The 17,031-nt window shown below is 42.6% G+C and overlaps 1 protein-coding gene across 3 annotated transcripts in view; it reads left to right on the forward strand.

Annotated features, from left to right (window-relative positions):
• ADAMTSL2 (ADAMTS like 2) overlaps nt 1-17,031 on the forward strand; it is a 46,372-nt gene that overhangs the window by 18,629 nt on the left and 10,712 nt on the right. For all 3 annotated transcript variants that reach the window (XM_043985736.1, XM_043985737.1, XM_043985738.1), the window contains 2 exons: nt 598-973; nt 10,295-10,392. In XM_043985736.1, coding sequence (XP_043841671.1) covers nt 598-973; nt 10,295-10,392 — 474 coding nt within the window. The remainder of the gene's footprint in view (nt 1-597; nt 974-10,294; nt 10,393-17,031) is intronic.

A 17,031-nucleotide genomic window follows, 5' to 3' on the forward strand; every position in this document is an offset into this window, starting at 1 on the left:
ATGAATATATAATAATAACTAACCTATACACTTTATACACATTATTTCATTGAACCCTACAACAATCCTATGAGGTAGGTACTACAGGTATTATCCCCACAGAAGAGGAAACTGAGGTTCAGAGAGGTGAATTGGCTTACAATGCTCATGCAGCTGGTAAACATCAACAGTGGACTTTGAACCTAGGCCTCCCCTACTCTAGCACCTTTTCTCCACAATGTTGTACTGTCTCTCAATCTACAAGGATCTATTTTCAGTTATGGTGGGGAAAAGATTTGGGTGTCCAGAAACGTTTTAGACTTTCCCTAGGTCACTCACTTCATGTTGGTGTCTGTGCATGTCCAATGCTGGCATAAAGATCCCTTTGGCTTGATTCATAACCCCCCCCCCATAAGCAGAATACTTGAGCTAGAAATGACCTGAGAAATCCCTTAATGCAGTGCCCTTATTTAACAGATGAGGAAAGTAAGGCCAGAGAGGGGAATTGCCTTGTTGGAGATCACACAGCTAGACAGGGGCAGAGCTGGGTTTCCTGACTTTCTAATTCAGTATTCTTTCCATATTCTCTCTCCTCCCTCTTATTTTTTTAAACACCAGATTCAAATGCTACCCAGGGGGTTCATACAGGGGAGAAGGAGGATCAAGACACTGATGCTCACCTTGCCTCCCAGGAGTTCCTCTCAGAGAATGCCATCTCTGACCAGCTTTTGGGCAAGAACTCTGACTCTAAGGAGTTTGTCTTGAATGTAACAGTGAACAGCATCTTTGCTCAAGGTGACCCACATCACCCAGGGAACTCCCCCATGGACAGCCTCTATTTGGACTATGAGGAGAATGAGGGGGCTTACATCCTCAATGGTACCTACTTGGAACTGACCAATGATAGGATGGCTAATACATCATCAGAGACACCGTTCCCCAATGCCAGTGCTACCCTCCCGAGTTCCCCAGGAAACAGGACACACAAAGCAAGGTAGGAGAGCTATAGCACATCCATAGCATACGTCTTTCGACACCTAAGGGCTGTGCTCTACAGGAGAACAAGGAGCACAGGCTTTTCTTTACATTGACTCAGGCTCTACCACCTCTTCAGAAGATTCTTACTAGATGCAAATTTGACAGGGAAACGTCAGGGTCCAAGTCATCAACAGACATTTATTATGTACCAACTGTATGCTAAGTTTTAGAGATAAAAAAGGGACAAAAACAGTCCCTATCCTCAAGGAACTCATGATTTAAAGGGTGAAATAACATGCAAACAATAATGTAGAAACAAGATATAATACAGGGTAAATTGAAGGTTATCTCATAAGGAAAGTACTAACTTATACAGGGCCTTAGATAGCCTGAGCAAGAGAGTGTGAATGAGTGAGGACAAATTAATTCTTGTTAATAGAGAAAAAATGCAAATTCAACCACCATCTGGTTATCTGTGCCCACTGTTAGTTTTGGGTGGGGGACATATGGGAAATGATAGAGTCCCTGTCCTTGGGCTGATTTTCTACTAGGAGATCTAAGGCATGTCTACAAATAACTATCCTATAAGGGAGAGTGTGGTGAATGCTTAAGAGAGGAACAGATTCCTGTAGAAGTACACAAGACATGGAGATTGTTTCTGGTGTGGGGATCAGGAGGAGGTGGCCCTTGAACTCTGCCTTGACTGATGTGACAAACGTCAATGTGATTGTCAGGGACAATAGATTACTGACTAGGAACTAGCTAGCCACTGAAGTCTTCCAATTTAATAATGTTTCTTGGCACCAGGTTTAGCATGAGCAAAGAAGGGCATAGGCTAGTAGTTGAAGTGTACTGTAGGTTTGGGGTGACAATCTAACAATATTACATCAGGGATTTTTTTTGGTTTGGTTTGGTTTGGTTTTTTTGGTGGGGCAATGAGGGGTTAAGTGACTTGCCCAGAGTCACACAGCTAGTAAGTGTCAAGTGTCTGAGGCCGGATTTGAACTCAGGTACTCCTGAATCCTGGTGCTTTATCCACTGCGCCACCTAGCTGACCCTACATCAGTTTTGAGAGAGGATTTTGGTGACTTTTTATTTTGCCTTTTTGGTCAAGGGTGGGGGAGCAGTGAATTCTACTGATGAAGGTTGGTTTCATTAGGTAAAACACTAGAAAACCGAATCACACATATTTATTAAGACAAAGACAAAAGACTCAAGGGGCTTGTTTTCTTTTTTGTGTTTTTTTTTGGGGGGGGGATGGGACAATGAGGGTTAAGTGACTTGCCCAAGGTCACACAGCTACTAAGAGATGCTTGTTTTCTATTGAGAAGATACAGGATGCACACAAATTAGTAAGTCGAAAGTATATGCAAGGTAATTACAAGAGGGAAAGAGTATTAACAACTGGGAGAAAGCAGGAAAGGCTTACTGTAGGTGGTGGGACTTACCTGTTGAAGGATTTGAGGAATTCTAAGAGGCAATGTATCCAAACATGGCAGACCATTTGTGCAAAGGCATAATGATGAGAAACAGTGCTTTATAATGGGAAGGGCTAGCACATCAGCTTGACTAGAATTAACCAATAAATACTTATTAAGCACCTACTGTGTGCCAGGCAGAGGCAGCTAGATTGCTCAGTGGATAGAACACTAGTCCTGGAGTCAGGAAGACCTGAATTCAAATCTGACCTTTGATGCCTATTAGCAGTGTGACTTCAGGCAAATCACTTAAACTCTGTTTGCCTAGGAGGCAGCTGGGTGGCTCAGTGGATAGAGTTATAAGCCTGGAGTCAGGAAGACCTGAGTATAAATCTGTCCACAAACACTTACTAGTTGTGTGACCCTGGGCAGGTCTAACCTCTGGTTGCCTTAATCCACTGAAGAAGGAAATGGCAAACCACTCCAGTATCTTTGTCAAGAAAACCCCATGGACACTGTGGTCCACAGGGTCCCAAAGAGTGGGATACAACTGAACAACACAACATGTACCTGGCAGTGTACTAAGTACTGGGGATCCAGAGACAAAAATTAAACAGTCTCTGCCCTCAGGGAGATTATATATATATATATATTTTTTTTTTCTTTTCTTTTCTTTCTTTCTTTTTGTTTTTGGTGAGGCAATTGGGATTAAGTGACTTGCCCAGGGTCACAGAGCTAGTAAGTGTCAAGTGTCTGAGGCCGGATTTGAACTCAGGTCCTCCTGACTCCTGGGCTAGTTCTCTATCCACTGTGCCACCTAGCTGCCCCTGGAGCTTACATTCTAACAGGGAGACAACATATGCATGTATGAGTGTATACAGAATATATACAAAATGAAAACAGTACAAGGTAGCTCAGACACTAGCTGGGCAAGTCACTTAACCCTGTTTGCCTTAGTTTCCTCATCTGTAAAATAATCTGGAGCAGGAAATGGCAAACCACTCCAATATCTTTGCCAAGAAAGTCCCAAATGGGGTCATGAAAAGTTGGACACAACTTGTCAGGGTCTCAGTCTCTGACTCTGAGACATTGTCCCAAAAGGGTAACTGATGGCCTTGAAGATCACAATGCCAAGAGATTGACCTTTCTCGAGACAATAAGCTTCAAGACAAAATCACTGGTACTCTGATCTGTTTTTTTTTTCTCCCCCATTCAGTTCCATTTTCAGAACTGACACAAAGCCCAAGGGAAGGTGGGATAGGAGTCTCCCTGAGTTTCTATCTGGGCAATTTTGCTTCCCACTACAATCTATTGTGCTATCCTCCCTTGTAGTGATTCACCTTACCCTGTGATGTTACATATAGCTCCTCATTCTTGATAGAAACTGCCTTTATCTTGGGATGTTTGTGTGTATGTGTGTGGTGGGGATGGTGATGGTGATAAAATATATAGTGACCACTGAACTGAACTAACTCACTAATCAGTGGGAAGATAGACTGTGAAGGGAATAACAAGGTTTGGTGGGGTTTTGCTTTTGTTTTAGGGTTTTGTTTGGGGGTTTTTTGAGAGGGTAGGAACATCAGAGTTGGTTATGAGGACATTCAACACAGTGTTTCCAATGTGCTAAGCCTTTACCTACTCAAGAAATGTCTTCACTCTTCTGAATTTGTAGCTTTGAGCTAACTAGAACAATCCAATTCAGTCTCTTTTTAAAGGCATAGTTCTTTTACAGGATACCTGGTAGCCTTACAAGTCCTTCAAGAAGTTAATAAAATAATAAAATTTAAAAATTTAAAAAATAATAAAATACATCACATAATTTGGACTTAAAAGGTAAAGACATTGACAAATTGGAAACATCTAAAAGAAGGCAACCAGGAGGGGGAAGGAGAAGAAAGAAATAAACATCCATTAAGAACCTTTAATATGCCAACCACTCTGCTTTAATATGCCAACAACCCTGTGAGATAGGAGTGTCTGATGCTGTGTCTGAGAATGGATTTGAACTCATCTTCCTGATTACAGGCCCAGCAATATCCACTACCCCACTTAGCTCCCCCAACTTTATGATATGTGATGATGAGTTGAAGGAACTGAGGCTATTAAAACCTGGGAGAATATTGTGGGTAAAGGGCAGAAGGAGAACCATTAATGGTATTTGAAAGGCTATAATGTGAAAGAGGGTTCAGCCTTGATCTCAGAGGGAAGAACCAAGAGCAATGAGAGGAAAATGTGGAGGCAGATTTAGGTCTGATATAAGAAAAAAATTGATGATGATTAGAACCATTCTAAAATTGGATGGATGAAGTCAGGAAGCAGTGCTCCCCCGCCAAATAGATGTCTTCCAACAAAGACCAGAGGAGATTCTGCTTCAGGCAGGGATTGCACTAGCTGGCCACCGAGGTCTCATCCAGTTCTGATACTGTGAGTCTGGTGCTGTGTCTTGTACCACCCCAGATTTGAATGTCACAAATAAACCACACCAAAAGATCCTCAATGAGCAAATAGCTGAATATGAGCAGGATGGAAGAGGGACTGGTGATAACTTTTAAGGGATAGAAAGTTTAAAAAAAAAACAACCTTTGGTTAGCAGATACACCCATATCAAGAAAATGTGTGGAAGAGTGTTTGGGGACTTCCTATCTCTGACCCCATGTAAAAGAGGAAAACAATGGCTTCCCCCAAATTGTCCCTTAAGAGTATAGAGTCTGTCGCCAGAGAGTATTTGTGATTGAGGTTTTCTGTGGTCAGGACAGGGTGGGATAGACACTGTCTCCAAAGGGTGACTTGCAGGACGTGTGGCTGGGTTATGGCCATCTCTTGGACTGCCCTGTCCCCTAACAACATCCACAGGACTGAGGCTCCCAGGGAAGTCATTGTCTCTTCAATTCCCCAGAGCATTAGGTGACAAGGATGGTTCTTCTGAGAAACTTTATACTTTCCCCAGACCTCAGGACTTCAGGGAAACTCAGGCCTGGAAGGCTGAGAGAAACTTCATTGTATGGCCTCCAAGTATTTTGGTTGGGTGATTAAGAAGACCCTGCCTTGACACTAGGCGGCCAAAACAACAAACAATTCCAGGCTGAGAATTCCTGCCAAAGGGGAAAGATTGTTCTTGAACTACCCTCCTTGTGTCACTTGCCAAAGAACCGCAAGATAGAGCCACCTTGATTGTCTCCTAATCCACCACCAGGCCATTTCAGACTAAGGAACATGGAGAGAAAACTCTTTCTCTGTCTCCCTGCTCCTGTCTCTCTGTCTCTGTCTGTCTTTTCTCTGTCTCTCTTTGTCTCTGCCTCTCTCTTTCCCTTCCTGTGTCTCTGTCTCTGTCTCTTCCCGTACATGATAGAAGTTCTATAATAGCTTACTGCTGTTTGTACTCAGATGACAAAGTAGAATAATACTGATGTCTGCTCTTCCATGTGGTCCAGAGCCTAAATGTTTCCAGATGACATCTCAGTTATTTATAAGCCGGTGCAGGACAAGAGGGGACCAAATGCCTCGGTTCATTTAAAGACCACCCTCCAAGCTCTAAGGTACTTGAGAGGGGGCGTGGATAAAGGATGACTTCTGGGTCCCAAGGGAATTCCAGAGAGAGTTGGCTTTCTGATAGTCAGGCTATTAGAGATTATTTATCTTATTTAGATTGGGATGCTAACATATCCTTCTGGAACATTGGAGGTATAACTATTTAATGGTGAGGGACTGAACCTGAAGCCTCCCTCCAGAAAAACTGCCTGGTATATTGGAAAGGTCACTGGCCTGGGAATTAAGTGACTTAGGTCCTACCTGTGTGCGTGAACTTGGCCAAGTCCCTTCCCCTCTCTAGACATCCATTTTCTCATATAGGTTATGAGAGGGTTGGGTTAAATGATTTTTTAAGTCCCATTGAGTTCTAAGAAAGTAATGATTTCATAGAACAGATCTAGTTTTTTGCCTGGGACATGTATTTTAATTCCGAGTGAGTGAGTGAATGAGTGAATGGATTGATTAATTAATTAATTAATGAGTGAATGAATGAATGAATGGAAAGCATTTGTCAAATGTTTGTTATGTGTCAGGTACTGTGTTAAGCTCTGGGAATAGAGATATGAAAGAGAGATGGTCTCTGTCCTCAAGAAGTGTTCTTGTAGGGGGATGGTGACCATGGAAGGGTGTTTTGGTCTGGGAAGTCATGGGAAGCACCTGAGTAAAACTGATCCCTTCCTCCCTCCGAACCCATTGCTTCCTGTGACCCTACTTTCTAAGGCACTCGACTTCCTCATGGGGTCCTCTAAGGCCTGTAGCTGGGGCTACTTCTGTTGTTTATTTAGGATGCCACCCAGAAAGAGTCTCCAATTTGTTTGTGTGGATAGTGGTGGGACAGAGAGGAGGTTGTTTGTTCTGGGTGAGTCTCAGAGAAAGGCAGTGTCTTACGTCGTTTTTGCTGCTGGTGCCAGATTTAGAGCTATTCCCTCGGGCCAAGGGACCATCAGGCGATGAGGCGGGCACAGAGGCAAAGATGTTTGGGAGAGATAAAACCCCCGGTGCAGTGAGCTGAAAAGTGAGTAGGCTAAAATAGCCACGTCTCCCCTCAGTTCTAAACACAGGAAATTATGTCTGCCCAGTTGAAAGGTAAAGTCAAGGCGGGGGTTTGGAGGTTGAGAAAGAACATGAAAAGAAATGCTATTTCCATTCTTCTATGTGACTGCTACAAACAGTTCAGGGAGGGACCATTGCAATCAAATGTTCAAAACGAACGGTGTCCGTTTTGTAAGCCTTAGAAATCGGAAACAACAACAACAACAATCACCAAAAACCAAACCACAAAACAAACTGAAAAACAGACTTTGGGGGGCTAATGCTTTGACATGAGCATTTGAAAACTTCTCCTGTCTGGAAATAGTGTAAACTGCTGGGCTAGATACAGCTGAACAATAGGCCTGAGTACTGTGACATAAGATTTTAAAACACACTTTAACAGTCTTGCTAAATCCTGAGCCTGGCAGTTAAGAAGACTTGATCACAGTCAAGGTGCAGTATTATCTGCAGCAGCCTTAGGCTACTCTAGCCCAGTTACTGGGTCCTCACCAACTTATTTTCCTGGGTACTTCTCTCTGAGTTTCTATGTCTGAGGATTTCCAAGAAGGAAACCTGTTGGCATTGTTGTGCAAATAGATGAGATGGGGGTTTTTTTGTTTCTTCCCCCCCCCAAAAAAAGATGTGGAGTGTGCTGTGCTAGAAATGCTGCGTAGGCAGTTACTCCTGAAAATACCTTTTGTTTTTGAAAAATCAAGAACAGGTTTTGAATAGTATTTCCCTGCCTGCCCCCCCACCCCCACCCCATTCCCTCAATCAAGCATTAGTCACTGTGCTGGGCTGAGTGCAGTCACACATAACCACCAGGAAAATGTAACTAGACAAAGATGGCAGCCTTTCCTTACTCTAGAGGGGTGTGGCTCATTTAATTTCTCCTAGTTTGGGGGAAAATGGAATGCTGTTGAAAAACAGAACTCTAGACTATATGCAGTTATGTGTTTTCAAATAAAACAATGGACAGAGGACTGATTTGAACCAGAGGACCTAGGTCTAAGTCTCACCTTTGCCGACTTATTAACTGTGTGACCTGGAGCAAGTCAAGTCCATCTCTGGGATTCAGTATCTATAAAGTGAGTAGGTGGGCCACGCCACTCTTTCGCTCCCACTCTCCCCTCTCCTATTCTCTTCTTCCTCCTCTCTCCTCGCATTTGTTCTCTTTCCTATTGTTATGGGGGAGGGGGAATGGGGTACGGGGTTTGGCCCCATGACACTATGATCTTCCTTCTGCTCTTTCCTCTCCTCTTTTTTCATTTCTCTTTCTTTTTTCTCTTTTCTTCCATCTCTCTTCTTCCTTCCCTCCTACTTAACACTCTTCTTTCTCCTCTCTCCTCCATTACTCTTCCTTCTCCCTCTTTCCCCCCACCTCCTGACTAAAATCCCAAACTGGGACTGCCTCTAGTAAATAGAGAACAACTATGAATAAATTCATTAACTAGATTCTTATTTGTAGGGATAATTAAGGTTCCATGTTATCATGAGGGTGAGACTCCTCTGGGAAATGGAAGAGGACTATTATTCACATTTGCTTGTGACACAGATGACTTTGGTTGACAATAGCTGTCTAAACATGATCCTGGTTAATAACACACTATTCTGTAGTACTTTAGTTCACAAAAAAACTTTCATCACGACAAAGTTATGGAATAATTTCTACCCTTCTCAAAGTGGTCATGTGGCCAACAAGGAAAATTAGAACTTGAATACATGTCTTCTGAATCCAAGTTCAATGTCCTTTACATTATACCATACTGGTTATTGAATCTGCTAATAAATTGAGCCTTATTAAACTGGCATGAACCCAAGCTGGCCTTTAGCTAACATCTCATGGTACAAAGGGAAAGGGAATATATAATGAGAATATGGTTCATCTTAGACTGGGATTTGGGGCCCAAGGTTTCTGATTCAGACAAATTAGATGGGATCCTCACCATTCTTCACCTTGTATGAGCAGAGTTTAGGGTAGTACAGGCAAGAACTTTCCCTGAGGTCTGGCTTACACCTCCTCTGCTTTCCCAGAACATCCTAGCTTACTTGGGAGTGAAGCCCAAAAGTTAGAGTGGCTTGTTGCTATTGGTAGAAGGCACAAATTCAGTTTCTAAAGTGAACTTTTAGGTGGTGTTTGTACTTCAAAACCAGATTAAGGAGATGAACATACCTAGTGAGGTTAGATTTAATCTAACAACGTTATTTTTTTTTTAAACTGAGTTAAAACTCACACTTAACAATTGGTACTTTTCAACCTAAGTGGCTGGATTGAACATTGCAATGAATGCAGCGAAAAGAGCAGCGAATCTCATCCTAACTCTTCCACTAGCTATTTGACTTTGAACAAGTCACTTCCTTTTTCTGAACCTCAGTTTTTCCATCTGTAAAATGAAGGGGGGGAGGTGAATGAGATAGTCCTTAGCTTCATTCCAGTTCTGAGATTCTATGTTTTAATATTCTATGTTCTGAGGTCTCTTCTTACTCAAACAGTCTGTGTTCTAAGGTCCTTTCCAGCTCTACCACTTCCATATAATTATAATTCATCTGTCCTTTCCTTTTAAAAAAACAACTACAAAAAGCCAGTTTGTGTGTGTAGACCCAGACCTGAGCTGAAATGTGAACGGGGGAGTCAAGAGGAGACTTGGCAGTGCGGAGAGCTGGGGCTGCGGTACTCACAGCTGACTTTTATGAGGCTTTGCTGGCCAAGTGGCTGTTGTCCACCATTCAATTAAACATCTCCAGCTGAGGAGGGGGAAGCAGCAAGAACTCAGATGTTTTCAGCCTAGGGATGCCTTTCCTGCAGTCTAAAAGGCCTGCAGCTTCCCACCCCAGCTCAGCAAAAAGGAAGAGAGCTGAGAGTCAGAGTCTGAGAAGCTTACATACTTTTATAGGGAGCACTGAGTTGAGGAATGTCTAAGGGGGCACTGAGCTCCTGACTCTTCATGTCTTCTTCTGAAAGGAGATACTATACCTTTGATACTTGGGATGCTTAGGTTGAGATTTTGAGCTGGGAAACAAAACACCACCCAAAAACAAACATGCAGACTCTAATTCAGTTCTGAAATGTTTCTCCTTGTGGGTGCTTTTATCCCATTCTCTCTATTTCTAGAGAGTGGAAGCTCTAACTCTAACCAAGCTGGGGATTCCAAGGGGGAATCAGGACAGGTATGTTATTAAAACAAACAAAACAAAACAAAACAAAACAAAACCACACACTGAAAAACAACAAACAAACCCCAAACTAACCCCTTTCTATGACATACTGCCCAAATCCAAGCCCCAGAATCAGCTGGAGGGTTCTGTGGGACAGGCTGGAGTTTTTCCTCGTCAATTTCTGTGGTTGGTTTTGTTTCTAGGACCAGGCCCAAGTCCAGGAAGCAAGGTGTGAGTCCTGCTGACATGTACAGGTGGAAGCTCTCTTCCCACGAGCCTTGTAGCTCCACCTGCACAACAGGTAGTTGTCATGCATGAGTTTTGATTTGCAGCCACCAATGAGCCCACGTCCCAATGCATGAGTCATCATCATTACCTCACTATCACCTTCACCATCACGTCTCCATTATCATTGTCATCAACGTCAATGAAACACTTCTAGTACCACGGAATGTCAGATCAGAAAGGGGCCTGAGAAGGCATAGAATATCAGAGCTGGAAGAGGTCCTAGAATATAGAATGCTAGAGTGGAAGGAGACCTTCAAGAAGTTAGGAAAGAGAATAGTGATGGTCAGAGCAGGAGAAAGACCTTGGAACATAAGATGTTAGATGTTGCATATAGAACCTAACTTGTTCGTCAGATCCTATATACACGAGAGGTATCAAACTCCTGGTCTGTAGGCCACAAATTAGGCAAAACCAGATTAAAATGGAATTGGGAAATATTTAAGAAAATAAATAAAAATACAATACAACATTCATTTTTACTTGAGTTTGACACCACTGTGTACACAGTAAGATCGCAAACCCCATAGATTTGATTTTGCCACACATTTTACCCCCTAACAGATTTTCTTTCCTAATTGTACTTTGATTGGTCAAATGTGGTATTTAAGTGAATTTGTTTTCCAGACTGAACATAAGCTGATGTGAGGTAGAGGTTGGAAGGGAGGGGAGGTGTCTCAGAAACTCCTGGAGATGGATGATCAGGGAAAAGACTACCTTGGGATTAAATATTTGTTTTAGGAAAAGGATATGTGAATAATTGAAAGTTCATGGTATAGATCAATGTAAAAGAAACATGCTTAAAAAACAAGAAGATATTGGGGAAATATTTGTTCAAAATTGCTTTTGGGGGGAAGGGGTAGATTTAAGGACTAGATGGTCTTGTGTTTATTTGGAGATTTTTTTTGGATTTGTGGGAAAGAGAAACTTCAGTTAGAGATGAGAAAGCCAAGGTGAGTTCTAGTTTCTATTAAGACTGAGTCTAAAACTTAACAATGCCCTAGCATCATCTCTAGGGTACTTGCTTTGAGTTGTTTTTCCGATAATGGGTAAGAGTTCAAATGAATCAAGTAGGCTCTGGATCCTGGTCCCCATTGGAAGCAAGGACAGATGTTTGTAGGATGCATGCCTGTTTTTATACCATCCAAGGCCACAGAAGAGGAGGAAGTGAGCTGACCCACATGGGACTGAACCCATTACCTTTATCTTATTAGCACTATGTGTTGATTACTGAGCAAGCTAACCACATCCCAGTTAACACCAAATGAAGACTATTATAATATGACTATAATGTTGTATCATATCATATGACTATTTTAAGTCCCTTAAAAATGAACCAACTTCTCTGATCTTGGCTCCATGCCAAATCTCTGATAGTTTTGACTTGTTCTATCCATACTAAGTAAAAGTTAACTCCCATTGACCATGCAGACAGAATTAAGTGGTTACCTTAGAAAGCCTAACTTACTATGCTTGGTTGGAGAAGTTGCTTCCCCTCCCTGGGTCTCAGTTTCCTCCTTCATAAAATGAGAGTTAGACTAGACTCCAAGGTCCCTTCCAGCTATTTGGCAATAAAGATAGAAGTACTTTCTGAGACCAAATTTAAAGGAGGTTGGCTTTGTGATGGAAAGATGGAAAGTGGAAAGAATTCCTTTGCTCAGAGTCAGAAGACTGCAGAGTTCCAGCTCTGTCATCAATTTGAAGAGGGTTGCTATGCACGTTACTTCATATATCTGGGATTTGACTGTTCTCATCTGTAAAATGGAAAGAGAACCAGCTAATTATCTCCCAAAAGGTAGTGGTGAGTATGAAGTGAAACAGTAGGTGGGAGAGGGTTTTGGGAAAAGTCTAAAATCTAAAGCATACTCATAGTGTCTAGAGCCTATCCATTAGAGCCATAATATTTGGGGACTAGGGTCATTACAACACCCCAGACAAGCAGATGGCTCCCTGCTTCCCCAGGCTCTTGGTTGTGCCAAGAGAGCCAGGATACACAAATCAGCAGGAAACAGAAGCATTAAGTGATGGAAGCCTAGCAATCTTGGCATCTTAGTCATTTTAGGAAGGAAAGCCATTGCTTCAGGGAGAGTGTAATAATAGACTGATGTGTGGTTATGATGATATGCCCCTGTGCCGAGAGCAATACACAAAGACATTTTAGCCCTATCAGCCTTAACCTTCCCACCCTAGCTCCCTCAAACCTTGTGTCCTGAATTATTTAAAGTGGTGTAAATGTTTTAAGCCTCATCTCTCCCCACTCCTCCAATCTGTAGGCTGCATCCATATACAATAAGAATCTGATTATTTGAATACTGGTAGATACCCCAAAGTATATTTTTTGGTCCTGAATGATCTGCTTGAGTTAACACTGAGTCAGCAATGATGTTGAGATCTCCATCTATTAGAGTATGTTCTTGTAAGAGAGAGCAAGAATGTTTATTTGTGGTATAGTGGATAGACTCTGGAGTCAGAAGACATGGCTTCAAATTCTACCTCTGACAATTACTGCCTGTATGACCTTAGGCAAGTCACTTGTATCTCCTTGATCTTCATTGTTTTCAACTGTAAAACGAGATTGAACTAAATGGTCCCTGAGTTCCCTTCTAGCTCTGTCTCTGTGAGACATAGGAAATGATCTAGTTCCTCATTGATAATCAATTAGCCCCAAGAAATGTCCTCATGGATGGCACTGTTAGAATGTTGGCCAGGAATTCTTATGAAGTCCAGTGGACTTTCAGAATCTGTAGTGACCTAGAAGATAATTCTCTAGTCTCTGGGGCTGTGGAATATTCAAATCAAATTGTTTAGGAAAAACTCCCTTCCCCAAGGCTGAAGATACAGCCTAACTTTGGCAGGAAAGAAAATAGTATCTGCTGTCTGGCTATACTTTTTTTTTTGGGGGGGGGTAGTTGTGTGTGGCGGGGAATGGAAGATCAGGAGGGAAAAAAGTTCATGTCTTCTCTCTTAAGGCAGTTTGGTATGTCTCCCTTTTAGGAGATAGCAGCGGATGGGTTGTGGTGTGAGGGTGGAATTGTTTTATTTTCCTAATGCAATAGGGCTTATTTGGATTGGTGGTAGTCCGCATGGTTGGGGAGAATACCCACATCGATAAGACTCCATATGCAGTGGGATATCAGAGGATGTTGTGGTTAGGGAGAACCAAGTCAAGAGTGCCTTTGATTGTGGGAAAATTGATGTCCTTCTCACAAGAACCAGCCTCGGTCATTGAATCTTAGGTTCATACCATTTAAGTATAGTTAGAAATCATCTATACCATCCCCTACACTTTACAGGTGAGAAATCTGAGACACAGGTGAAATAGCTTGTCCAAAGTCATATTGGAGCCAGTAATTCTACCTGAAGCCCTCTGACTCCACTTCCCAGGGTTCTTCCCACTTTATCACAAGGTCATGACTGGTTCTGGGCCTTATGCTTTTAATTCCTTCTGCATTTTTCAGTCTCTTTAATTCCTAACCATCCTTTAAAGCCCAGTTCAAAGTCCACCTACTTCAGACCTCTATTATGTCTCCAGCTAGTAATGGCTTCTTACTTACATTGAAATTAGTTTGCATCTTTTGTTTGCACTTATGGTATACAGTAATAGTGCACTATGGCAATTTGTGTTGTGTTCCCTTACCAGAGTGCTTCACCAACACCCCTTTCCCCTCCCCCACTTCCTTTTCGGGTCTCAGGTTTCTCATTTGTAATGTGAGAGAACTGACCTACATGGTTTTGAAAATCCCATCCAGTTCTGATATTCTGTAGTCTATGTTTTTACATTCCATGTTTAAAGCCCCTTCCAGGGCTAACATCCTATATTCTAATATAGAATGCCAGCTTGATATTCTGTGTGCTTTGTTCTTATATTCCATGTTCAAAATCCCTTCCAGCTCTGACATTCCATGTTCTAAGGCCCCTTCCAGCTCTGACATTCTATAGTCTACAGTCCCTCTCAGCCCTAATGTTCCATGTTCAGGATTCCTTCTAGCACTGATATTCAATGTTCTAACATTCTGTGTTCTTCTGATGATGACATTCTATGTTCTGAGAAGGTAGCCTCGAAAAACCAATCCTCTTCCTGTTTTCCCCCCATACCTCCAAGCAGAAAACACTACTCCTTCCTCCCCAATATTCATACTAACATGACTGTACATAACTCTCTTCTTTTAAGGGTTAATTCATTTCAGTTCAATTACCTTGGAGCCCAATAAAGTTCTAAGTGGTATTGGGAGACAAGGACAAGAAAAATGGATGAGATCTCTGATTTCTGGGATTGGACAGGCTAGTTGGGAAGATGAGGCTCGAAGCCAGGCCAGGGATATGCTATTAGCAAGCCAGGCAGAGATTAAAGCACTTTCATGGCATCCCAGGTCAAAATGTTGGAGCTGAAAGGGACCGGAGAAGCCATCTCAGCTCAACCCTCTTGTTTTTTCAAAAGAGAGAAACTGAAGCCTAGAGAGAGAAAAAGGCCCAGGGTCTTTGGCAGTGAATCAGTGACAGGGCCAAACTCAGAGCCAGGTTTCTGGACAAAGAGTATGATGTTCTTTCCATTAGACTAAACTTCTGTCCTTCTCTGTCCTCTCCTTCCTTCCATTCAGTGTCAATTCTAAGTCCTCCCATTGCTGGTATTCAGAGAAATCATGTCATTTTCAAAATCATTTTCACTATTTAGGATATCTCATTGGGGTTTAAAAATTCAGTGCTCTCCCTGAGAGTAAGAAATATTTACAGCTAGGGAAGATTCTCCCATCTAAAGAGAGCCAGAAAACATGATTCTGACCTGGTAGATAGAAATTCAACCATTTCATGTTTAGAGCTAAATGAATTTATTATGTTCATAGCACATGCAATTTAAAATAAATAAGTAAATATATAGATATATATATAAACAAGCTTTATAACTTGAAGTTATAAGATTGTCCTAACTTTGTCAGGACAACTCTGGGCACATAGCTTGAGGGTTAGGAGCAGGTGGGGAGTAGGTGAAGTCATTAAAAAAATCCAACCTCTCTCCCTCCAGATATGCCTTTTCAACTTTACCTCCCTCAAAAATCATCATTTGCCCTTTCCCACCTGCTCCCTGCCCCAACCCATCCCAGTCTCCTTGCTTAAGGCTCTGCTGTCCTTCCTGAGAAAAAGAAATGTGAGAAGAGGGCAGAACAATGGTCCACTTTTCATTTTGTCCAATGCTTAGCTGGCAGTCCCAGCACTGTCCAGGGCTTCACTCTTCCTCATAGGGCTCCAAGAGGAACATGAGGGGTTAGGGGTGATGGTGAAGTTCAATAGTATTTTGTACCTCCATCCTCTTAGGCAACCTGGGCTGGTGGGAGATGAGTGAAATCTGAATCTTGTGCTTTTTTGACCCATGAAAGCTTCTGAGTATTAGCATCTTCACTATGTAGAATGGGAAATTGAAGCATATTATGCATAACTGATGAGAAGCAGCATGGACTGGGTAAAAAAGTGTTGAGTTGGGAGCTAGGAAGTAGGACCTGGGTTCTAATTCTGGTTCTACCATTAACTTGCTGTGTGGCCTTGTGCATTTTGTTACTCCCCTTCCCTGTGCACTCCTCATCTGCAAATTGGGGGTGTTCCCCTAAAAGCTTTCTTAGGTTCCTTGTAGCTCTGACATTCTGTGGTTCAGATGAGTGCCCATTCATAGGATGGAAAAAAAGAACCGATAGATGCCTACTCTGGGCCTTGTACCCTCTCTGGAGTCAACCAGCCCTTTTAGTCTCCTTGGATTCTGATTCTGCCTATCAGCCCAAGCTTTAGAATGTGGCTACAGGAGAATCAGGGGAAAAAGAGGTCAGAAATTCTTCCAGGAGAGAAGCAAAGAAGACCCTATACTGTGTTTATATGTCCTTTGGAAAGTAGCCCTCTGCAGGTTTTCCGTGGAGAGTTAGGGAAGGTGATCTCCCAGGGGACAATAAGAACCAAGGAGATGGGGTAGCCTGTCCTGTTTGTCTCTTCCCAGGGAGTGGAGGTTGGCCTGAGGCTCTGGAGTCCATGACCTGGCTTTCCTTTAAGGATGGTTCCTTTCTTCTTTCAGGAAGGGTATTACCACCTTGCAATGGGGTATTAGACCATTGGCCCATGGCAAAAAGCTCTCAGAACCCAGCAAAACAGAGATGGCAGATGGTTCTCTGCTATTTACTACCTACCCCTGCAACTCTCTGAAAGAGCTGACCATCCTCTATCTCAGATGGACCTGGAGGGAAATAGAAAGAGGTAGAGGGTAGAGGCACCCTCCATAACCCTTATGCTCCCTCCTTTTGAGGATCTTTTTTTTTTTTTCTCCAGCAGTGAGGGTTAAGTGACTTGCCCAGGGTCACACAGCTAGTAAGTGTCAAGTGTCTGAGGCTGGATTTGAACTCAAGTCCTCCTGAATCCAGGATTGGTGCTTTATCCACTGCACCATCTAGCTGCCCCCTCTTGAGAGTCTTTAAATCTCAGCCTTGAATCTTTTTTGGCTTGGTGGTAGAAATTCAGCTATGCCTCAGAAGAGAGCTACTGGGCTTGGGTTTATGACGAGCTGTAGAGTATCTATGGAAAGGGTGGTAGAAAAGAGAGCTGGGGAATGGGAAGCATCCTATGATGGTGGAAAGGATTTGGAGTCAGATGACCTGGGTTCAAATCCTGACTCTTCCACTTA

The sequence above is a fragment of the Dromiciops gliroides genome, chromosome 2 (genome assembly GCF_019393635.1).
Source record: "Dromiciops gliroides isolate mDroGli1 chromosome 2, mDroGli1.pri, whole genome shotgun sequence".
NCBI lineage: Eukaryota > Metazoa > Chordata > Mammalia > Microbiotheria > Microbiotheriidae > Dromiciops > Dromiciops gliroides.